General features: G+C 37.1%; 1 protein-coding gene across 1 annotated transcript in view; it reads right to left on the minus strand.

The window, feature by feature from the left end:
* Positions 1 to 10,416, minus strand: part of LOC130549389 (fibrocystin-L-like) — a 30,574-nt gene that overhangs the window by 17,119 nt on the left and 3,039 nt on the right. The window contains exons 6-22 of the mRNA XM_057326597.1: positions 10,044 to 10,218; positions 9,757 to 9,892; positions 8,278 to 8,421; positions 8,029 to 8,183; positions 7,810 to 7,917; positions 5,944 to 6,069; positions 5,685 to 5,812; positions 5,394 to 5,557; positions 5,027 to 5,190; positions 4,458 to 4,593; positions 4,115 to 4,269; positions 3,779 to 3,901; positions 3,060 to 3,165; positions 2,871 to 2,978; positions 2,284 to 2,448; positions 1,945 to 2,066; positions 1,433 to 1,565 (exon numbers count right to left, since the gene is read on the minus strand). Coding sequence (XP_057182580.1) covers positions 1,433 to 1,565; positions 1,945 to 2,066; positions 2,284 to 2,448; positions 2,871 to 2,978; positions 3,060 to 3,165; positions 3,779 to 3,901; positions 4,115 to 4,269; positions 4,458 to 4,593; positions 5,027 to 5,190; positions 5,394 to 5,557; positions 5,685 to 5,812; positions 5,944 to 6,069; positions 7,810 to 7,917; positions 8,029 to 8,183; positions 8,278 to 8,421; positions 9,757 to 9,892; positions 10,044 to 10,218 — 2,348 coding nt within the window. The remainder of the gene's footprint in view (positions 1 to 1,432; positions 1,566 to 1,944; positions 2,067 to 2,283; positions 2,449 to 2,870; positions 2,979 to 3,059; positions 3,166 to 3,778; positions 3,902 to 4,114; positions 4,270 to 4,457; positions 4,594 to 5,026; positions 5,191 to 5,393; positions 5,558 to 5,684; positions 5,813 to 5,943; positions 6,070 to 7,809; positions 7,918 to 8,028; positions 8,184 to 8,277; positions 8,422 to 9,756; positions 9,893 to 10,043; positions 10,219 to 10,416) is intronic.

Raw genomic sequence — 10,416 nt, forward strand, 5'->3', positions numbered from 1 at the left:
AGATATTTTTGCACAGCCCTAGTAATTAGGGATATATAGATATATATATAGATATATAGAGCTCCCTTAACTTGTTCACATACTCATTCTCAAACTAATAAAAACAAAGTATAGCTTCAATGCACTGTAAGTAGTTTAGGATAAAAGTGTAAATACATAAATGTCAATGCAGATTGCGTAAATGCAGAAGTTTTTACATTACCATAAAGATAAAACCAGATGAAAACTCATGATCATGAAATTCATGAAATATTGTGAAATTCATGAAACTCATGATATTTCATGAAATATCATCAGGTATAAATTAGCTTAATATTAATATTTAAACTTTATCTATTGGTACAGAAATAATGACAAGCCCAAAACACTCAAAATAAAGCAATAAGCCTCAAGAAGCAGTGCTGTTATAAAATGCACTTGTAACCCACTGCTTCGGGGGCTTTTTTGCTTTCATAAAACGGTTATTCCATATGCATGGCAAGGTTTCATAAAATAAAAAAAGTGATATTTAGGTTATGTAACTAATGCGGTCAGCTGTTATACTGTATATGGGGGTATTTTATAACGGCTTAGAACTCGGCTCAAACAATCAGAATCAAGGACCAAAACTGACCGTTTTTTAATAAAAATAGAAAAAATTACAGTTTAAAATATTTAACTAATATTTTTATAATACTTAGATGTACAGAAACACAAAACAACTTAAATTTTTATAGTGAGCAATTGCAATGTGGTCTTCATTGTCCTTGTGTGCTTAATAAATAAAACTGTTCTCCCTAAAGTTCTTTCCAGTCAAAGTGCTCTTCAATAGGTTAACTGTGATGCATCAGATTTTCATCACTTTGTTCACAGCTGGCTGGTCCCATTTGGGTTTGTGATCTTTTACCCAGAACAAAACATTCTCCGGAGCAAGTTAGCCATGTAGTGAAAGTAACCATGCCGATGAAACCAGTTTCAATTTAAACCAGTCCACCTTCTTGAGTCTGAAAAACCCAAGTTTGCTCAAACTAAACCTACAGGGGTAACCACTAAAACTGGCTTTGTGCAACAGACCCCGGTTTGACTGTTGACAGGAGGGTTGGGTTTAATTTCTGTATGAATTGAGCTGAAAGATAAGTGATCCTTTTTTTACCTTTCAGCATTCTTGTGAATAAAAGAAGGCCAGATCTATTAACAATAGAGCAAATTGTGGGAGAGTATGGGCACACAGCCAGTTTTCCGATTAGAACACAATCAAATGTGACAGCAATACTGTAATATATATAATAAAACCAGCTGTAAGCAGAACCAACAAGATAAATTGGCATTCAAAAATGTCTTTTTTAAGATGCAAGACAATATATGGGCTCAATGTTAATAGCACTGACTGGGTATTTTTGCAGAGAAAAAAGTTAAAAAAGTTAATAGATAAATAGATAAAAAGAATTCTTACCGAATACTGTTGTAGTGTGTGGGCTGACAGCAGTGATGGTGGCCATTAGAATGTTGTTGTATGTGAAGGATTCAGTTGATGTTGCTGACATCTCTCCCATGGTCACTGTTACAGTCTGTTGACCTGCTGACCCCTGATTGACATGTCACACACAACATTTACTGTATACATGTAACATGGACTGCAACACTGTTCACTTGAATATCTGTTAACTTTAATGAGTGTTATTTAATTGCATTTAAATACATTGTTGTGTCAACAAGACTTTTTGAGCTAAAAAAAATCTAAGTTGGCACACCGCAGCTCCAAAAGTAGAAAATATTTATTTATGTTGTCACCGCAGGTGATGTTTCAAGCCTACAAGCCCTACAAGACTTTCTGAACAAAAAAACTCAATGCAAAAGTTATGTCTCTAAAATGAATATTAATTTTATAAGTCACAACAATAAGGCCCCTCAAAGAAAATCAAAGGAAAACAAAACAGATACAGTACAATCAGCCTCTTCACTTACAGCAGGAACTCTGCATTTTAACTGAGTAAATTCTGCTTCAGTAACATTACACGGCTGAGTGCCAATGGTGACAGCTGTATTTATACTGAATCCATAACCAAACACAGTCAGAATCTCTCCTCCTATGAAGCCAGAAAGATCTTGTTAGTAGAAAATCTGGTCGTAAGATAGTGCAAAGAAACCTGAATGGTGCATTTACTGTGTATCTGAAAGACACATCCAGTAATTAAGTTCACAAAAAGATAGCCTGGCATATTTATTAAGCTTAAGGCTAAAGAAATGAATCACTTTTCTATTCTTTAGTGAAGGCAAGTGTTTCTTCATAGTGTTGTCCTGTACCTGCTGTACTTCCTGTGGTGGGGTATATGGAGGTCACTCCTAACAGGTGTGTGAAGTTAAAACTGGTGCCGTTCTGGTATCGGGCATTGCCCAGGCCAGAGAAACTCAGAGACACTGGATGTGTGCCAGCACTCGCTGGACCAACTCTGCAGGTTATATAAGTACCTAAAACACCAAAAATAAGGTTCTTCTTAAATAGTGTATAAAATAACAAAGTCCCCATGAACTTTACTTCAGCCTCTACATCTTATACAGTACATCAGTGGTGCCCAATCCTGCTCCTGGCGATCGACTGTCCTGCAAGGTTCAGCTCCAACCTTAATGAAATACACCTGCCTGCCTGTTATTTTTCAAGTAACACAGTGTTCATGCCAGACACAATGCAACACTGCAACACATTAGAAGTGATCTTTTCCATATTGTTTAAAGTTACAATACATTCTATATTAGTTAAAAAAATGATATGCATCTTGTCTGGTGTGGACACCTCTGATCCTAAAGACATGGACAGACGGGCTAAAAGCTTTAGAACTCATTTTTATTTCTTGGGACTGGATAAAAACATTATTTTATTGTTTTTGACTTACTGGAGACCTCTTGAACAGAACATTCCACATCACCCGTCTTTACTGTAACGCTGCCACCATCAAATCCAGATCCGGTTATGTTGAGAACAGTTGCCAAACCACTGGAACCTGAAATACAAGTCAAGTTACAGAAACCAAAAACATATATGACAGCTTTTAACTACATGTCCAACTTTATGAATACTACACCTTCTGTAGGAGAAACTCCAGTCATTGTTGGGGTCTTAGACTCACTCCATGTGAAACTACAATCACCTGAACACCATGATGGGATGCCGTTGATGAAGACCTCAACCTTATGGAAAACATGCACTTAAATAGGCACATATTATATGTAAACACTTTAAAGCACCAACTTTGGATGTTTCGAGAGAGATTTTGCTTTAAAGTCTAATTTAAAAAGTAAAATTTCCCCCTCCCTTATAAATTTTTTTAGCTAATGATGGCTATTTTTTGCAGCATATAGTTTCGTTCTCCTGCCAACCTTTTTTTGGAACGTGGCTTAGGAGAAACTACCGTCCTAAAGTGTGTTGAAGGAATAGTGAACATTCTGGTATTTACTAACCCTCATTGTTTAGAAAACACATTACTTTCTTTCTTCTGTGTAGAAACAGAAGTTATTAATAGTAAAGGTTTAGTCCTCTATTTTTTATAGAATGAAAGTAAAGGGTGACCAAGGCTGTCAAGATAGAATTAAAATCCCATAACAATGAGTATTCAGACAGAGTTATATAACCTTTTCTAACAGGCCTTTCAAAATGATGCATTCTGTTACACAACTGAATGCTGCATGCTCAGGTGGCATGAGGAAGAACAAGAACACAGGCCACACCTTCATATGGATTTATACTGTATGTATGGAACAAACAAGAATTGTTGTTAAAATCTGTAGTGTGTGGGAAATGCACCTGTGGTTTATCTGTAGGGATACGCAGAAAGTCTCCCGTAATTCTGTGTTTAAAGATGCCTCCTTGCTTGATCTCATGTGAAGTCACTGAAGGGTTCACGCCGACCACGGCAGAGGAATTAATCTGGTTAGCACATTATAAAGTATTCATTTAAGATTATGAAATGAATGCGGAAAACTTAAATCAGGTTATATGGCATTCATATTGTGATGAATGGTTTGGGGATCACAAACTGCAAGACTGATATCAAAGAGATATTTGTTGTGCTTTTATAGGTGATTGACAGATTTCATGGTGCTCAATCTGATTTGGTGTTATCAGTTTATTGTTTCTTGCCTCTAACAGTGGCTGATTGCCCGGGACGGTGAGCCAGTGGATGTCCCACGTGTAGCCTCTACAATCTCCATTTCTGTGCACTTCCAGTTGGCCGAGCTCTGGAATCCCCTGTAGTGCGTACTGCAGGTCTACATCACTGATGTTTACTGGCAGACCTGAGGTACAAACACCACACCAAAAATATGAATTACCAGTTAAACCACTGAAGATTGTAAATTACGTGAAGGAAAATCCAGCACTCTTTTATTTGAGAAACAAAACAGTGCAAAAGTCTGTTGTGCAACTATAGGAATTTTAGTAAGCTAACTTATTTGGATAATAAACCTGTAGCCATCATGTTTACCCTCAACACGTCGACCGTAGATCTCCACATCAAAGGTTCCAGTAAGAGGTGGACTGGCTTTGTGAACACGGCTAATAGTGACTGTGGCATTGTCCTGACGTTGAACCAGTATGTCCTCGGTGCTGTTTGGCATTTTCTACAGCAAAGAAATCAAACATTTAAGGTTGAGAATGTTATATTTGGCACACAAAATATATGTTGAAATGTGGTAAGGACAGTTATGCAATCCTCCACAGCACACACAAATGTACATCCTGATTTTGCTGAGGAAGGATTTTGTTGTTCATATTTTGTTGGTCCTGAAACCACAATCCTATTAAAGAAACTAAGTTATCATAATGATTCCTAACTAGAGGGAATAATATGTTGAAAGGAAAGGTGTACAAGCCCCTAACCCAGTCTTAAGCCTAAACCTAACATTAGCACTGAACCAAATTCTAAAATCTGATTGGCTGTCAGGAATGTTGTTTCAGCAGCAACAAAGATGCTGACCCAAGAACACCCAGCAAAACCATGTTGAGTTAGTAGAAAGTCAAATGGGTTTGGCATTACTATTCATTTTTACTCACCTCTAGAAAGGCGATTTCAAGCAACGGGATGCCAAAGCCACAGTAGTATGGTGTCGCTGTGATCTCATAACTGATTTGTGAAGCGCTTGCTTGTTTGCGCACATAAATACTGGAAAAGAAATGTCCTGAGCTGCCAAGAGCAGGTGGACTTCTCTGCATTATAACTGTGGAGAAACACTTGATCAAGTTGTGTATATAAGCAGAATTATAATATGACTGTAATGAATAAGGCTTCCTTTCATTTTACCATCCGAAAATAACTTCACAAAAACTCCTGACATCATCTCTAATGGCTTTTTTGTCAAACTTTTTTTTGTCAATATTTACAGTCATGTTTTACACCACCATAATATATCCAAAAAAGTACCAGAAGGGTCCAAAGCAGTTACTGCCCTTCCAATGTGAACAGTATCTATGTAGTACACAGAGTTAGCGCTCTCTCCAGCCACACTGAGCCAAAGCAGTTGGTAGTTGGAGCCTACGATGTTTTGCGGAATGGAATCCATGAGATCCACACACTTGTATTTCCACCTGAGAATAAACAAGGCAATACTTCAATGCTAAAAATGTATTTGGTTGACATTTTAGTGTATTTTGTCTAACAGATCCCCCAATCAAAGAATGTAAGATGACTTTGTGCAAAGAGGATTAAACGTACTCATCCGTTGAGTCAAATTGCACAGAGATTTGTGTATTCATCTGCTCGTAATAACCATAATCGCTGCGTTGGTAACTGAAATACATTCCAAGTTCATTCGCCAGACAGCCTTTGTAGGCCAAGCAGAGCTACAATAAAAATACAGTATTTACACATTTCATTGGAGAAAATTTCTATCTTAGAGAATTGTATTCCATACTGAGGAAAATCATTTTGCAAAAAGGATAGAGGAATTATTGAGATGTTTAGTGATGCTTACAGTATTGTATGTCTGTAGTGGCACTGGGTTGTACTGGGTTTCATAATTGTAGAAAATATAATATGGGTTTTTTAGAGACCAACGGCCGCAGAAAGCTTCAGAATCAGAGACCCGGTATCTGTAATACTGGTTGACAGACAGAAAGCTGTACATTACTTTGATGCTTTAGGCAAAGTGGTGATCAAAAGTTAAAGTCCCAGTGAACCAGACGTTTCGATTGTTTTTTACTTCCGTATTTTGACGCATTTTCGAGTGAAACAGAATTTCGAAAGAGAAAAATGGTGGGCGTGGCTTACGTCTTTCTCTGTGATTTGATTGGATGTATAAAAACAGCCGTTGCATTTTGAAATGGAAATGGGCAGACTGACAGTTGAAGGGGAGGAGTTAACAAACGCCCTGGCCAAGACGTCTAACATACTTCATTTAAGATGGAAAGTAACTACAGGACGGAAGGGCATTTTCAGGTTTTCTCATGAGGGCACACAAATAAAAAAAGGGAATGACCCACATTGATATACGATTTACAATAAACGCCTCAATATTTCGTGAAATAATTGGCATTGTAATTTTTAATTTCACTGGGAGCTTAACATACATGTACACCTTAAAGAAACGATTGAAAATATAAGAAAAATGAGAGGAATTAAAAAATAAAGTTTGTTTATAATTTGGTACTGCCCTGAACTAGTTCTTTTACATAGGAATGTTTACATAAAGTTCACAATAGAAAATAATAACTGAATTTCTAAAAATGACCATGCTCAATAGTTTACATACACTTGATTCATTCAAGCATTCCCTGATGCTCAAGAAGTCAACACCATACTGTACATTAAGTCAGGTGGGTGTAAAATCTGAAAATGATATGAAAATAGTTTCTTGGAAACATGTATATTGTCATGGTTCTGCCCCATCTTGTCTTGCTTTTCTTGACCTAGTGGCAGAACCATGACAGAACCTCTTGTTTTACATGGAGAGAGAAGTTTTGGCCCACTCGGCCTTCCACATTCTCTCTCTCTCCGGTGTCGCCCTTTCGTCTCCTTAGTTGCATCGTTAATTAGTTCATGCCCGCACCTGTCCCTCTTGATTTGTCCCCTTATTTAATGCCCCTGTGTCCTCTGTCTTGTGCTGGATCATTGTACTGTTATGTTTGTGTCATGTGGGTGAGTTCCTGTCCTGTCATGTAAGTCTAGTTTATTTTATAGTTAGGTGATGTGTTATTAGTCTAGTCCTGTTAGTTTAGTTAGTCTTCTTCCTGTTTCCATGTTTTGTTATGTTCCCCATCGTGGGTTTTTGTTTTGTTTTATTAAAGTCTTGTTTAACTTCTTACCTCCTGTCTGCACTTGGGTCCTCTGTCTCTCACCTCACCCAAGAATCGTGACATATATACTTTATATGTACAAATATTATTTTTAGTTTCTGAAGGGCATTACTAAATGAGAAAATATGATATTTAAAATAATAACAATTTACACTGGTCACCCTGTCCAAACAATCACCAAACCTGTTAACACACACCTGACTTTTAATGTGTTGTGTTGACTTCTTTAGCATCAGGGAGTGTTTGTATCTTTTGTAATAGTTGTGTATGAGTCTCTCGATTCTGCTCAGTGTCAAAAGATGGATCTCAACATCACACAGTTATTACTGGACAGGAGTCAAATATGCCTATTTGCTGAAAATCAAAGACTCTGCAGGATCTAGGCCAGGGATCATTTTTGAGATTCTGCAAGGTGTATGTAAATTATTGATCACCACTGTACTTAATGTTTATTATGACAGAACTTTTTAATTTCAAGCATTGTGTGTGCAGCTGTATTACCAACACAGTAAATTACATTACATTACAAAACAAGCTGTACTTACTTCTCCACTGTCTTCATAATCTCTGAAATATTTCACATTTGTGTTCTCAGTGGTTGGAATCTGTTCTGGACATTTAGCTGAGATCATCACATTTATTGCATCCAGCACCTTTAATCACAAAACATAAGTGTCATAAGACGTGTAAAAAGAATATAACAATGTTTTGCCTATAGCACTTAATCAGATTGTATATATAAACACAAATACAAAATCAAAAACCTCAGTCTCAGATGCATCATATGTCAAAGGAGGTGATGGGACGCCGCCCCACAACAGTGTGAAATTCTCCAGACTGGCCTTCCCTTTTACTTCTTCAGTAACTGTGATGTTTACATCTGACCCCATGGTCAAATATTGAAGATCCTCAAAGTCACCTGAGATAAAGACATTTAGAAGATTTTACAAGCCAATGAGACCTTTCATGTTTTTTTATTTAGAGATGACAATTTAGTGATCATGTTAGTTCACCTCTGTTGGAGTTGAATGTCACATTGTAAAGTGCTTCTGTGCTCAGTTCCTCCTTTGTGACTGTAACTGTGTCTGGTTGTATTCCCCTCAACTCATTCAGAGCGTTCTGCAACTCCAACGCTGATGCACTGACTGGAATAGGTCCTGTCACATGTAAAACAATATCAGGAAACAATACAACAGCAAATTAACAAACATAAAAACTTGTCTAATAAGGTGAGTGCAAACGTTTGAAAAAACAAAACAAAGATAAGCATAAAAAACACCATTACAGTAACAAAACATTTGGCTAACGCTTTAGATTACAGCCCGCAATTGACCACAAAATTAAACAGCATTTACAGCGTAACTACTTGTAACAATAATGTACCTCTACAGTACATATCTGTAGGCAAAAGGGGACAATATGCAAAGTTTGGGAAATAAAAGGGTAAGAGTGAGGAAAATTTTAAAACATATTTATATTGTAACTATTTTAAAACTAAGGGTTACCTATTTTAATATTTCGTGGTATGCTTGGCCTACAGTTTCAAGACAACAATCTTTAATAAGTTACTGTGGATCATTTTTAACTACAGGGTACTTAATTTATTATTATAGCAAACTAAAATGTATTTAAAATGTATTATAGCAAACTATTAAATTTGGGGAAGCAGAAAAGCGCAAATGAAGCACGTGTTTGATACTTGCCTCGTTTTTGGTGTCTGTATACTGCAAGTGTAACAGTTTTGACTTTGAGTTTTGACTTCAAGATTTATTTTTATTTGACTGATTTTAGGATTTTTGGTCACAAATAATTCCTGTTAATTATGGGTTGTTCCTGTTATGTTATACAACAGTGATCAAATATTCTATACACACAAATATTTTCATACATACCATGTAATTTTAAAATAGGTACCCCTAAGTTGTAAAATGGGAACTGGAATCCCCTGGTTGGGCTTTTTTTTCTCGATTAGAGTTTTGGGTTCCTCGCCACCGTTTGCATACTGTTTTGCATCTGCCTGGCCGGGGGGGCTGCTTTAGAATTTTAAAGTTTTACTTAATTAATATTGCATATAGGAATTTATAGTCTGTTATATTTGACCTGTGCTTCTCTCTCCTTTATCTTAAATGTGTGCTCTCACTGTGCGTGTGTGTGTGTGTGTGTGCGTGCGTGTGTGTGCGTGTGTGCGCGTGTGTGCGTGCGTGTCTGTGTGTGCGCGCGTACTTGTCTGTGTACGTGTGTGTGCACGTCCGTGTGTGTGTGTCTGTGTGTTAGTACATGTGCAAATTGTGTGTGTGGAGTGTTTTGTATGTGGTTGTATCTGTCTTCTGTGTTTTCACCTTTTTCTTGTTCTTGCAGGTACAACTTTAATTGGTTTGCTTATAGTCAATATGTCTTATGAACAGCTGCTTTGTAACAATGAAAATTGTAAAAAGCGCTATATAAATAAAGTTGAGTTGAGTATGAGGAGTATGTGCGGTACAGTAATGTACCTGTTCTATGATCTCCATATGCCAGAAAGTAGAATGTGCTGTCACAGAAACCCATGGAAAAACAGTCACTGCTGATTCTCAAAGTCTGCACATCTTGGACAGCACTTACAGGTGTCCATCCCTCAAAACTAACCTCCTATAACAGCAGAGAATAAAAAACACATGGGACAGTTGTTTATATTTGAGACTTTCCTTTACAGTTTTTGCAGGTGCAGGGTCAGTATGAATTTCTAAACACCACTAACTTCTTCTGGGAACTACACCTAAAATGCTGCGGTTAGTCTTACCTGTCTCTCAGGAAAAACATCATAGCTGGCGATTATCTGCTGTTTCTCTTGAACAGCTTCTGTTGTCTGCTGGGCTGTGAAAGGGCTGATGTCTTTGAAAAAGCCCACATCGACTGAAGCTTGATAGTAATAATAATAATAATAATATCCCTGAACTACAACTTCAATGTAGTACCTGCAGCACATTGAAAGCAGAAGAGCACCATTTTATAATCAAGGATGAGGTTGTTACAAGCAATATAGACGGTTTCAAAGTGACAACATAAACAAACGTTACTGCACATGTGCGTGTCCGTGGACTGTCTTTAACTTCCAGTACACAATAGAGTACATTATTTCTGATATCAAGCAAAAGAAACCGAGAAGAACCGTT

Source organism: Triplophysa rosa, unplaced genomic scaffold, assembly GCF_024868665.1.
Source record: "Triplophysa rosa unplaced genomic scaffold, Trosa_1v2 scaffold112_ERROPOS181078, whole genome shotgun sequence".
Taxonomy (NCBI): Eukaryota; Metazoa; Chordata; class Actinopteri; order Cypriniformes; family Nemacheilidae; genus Triplophysa; species Triplophysa rosa.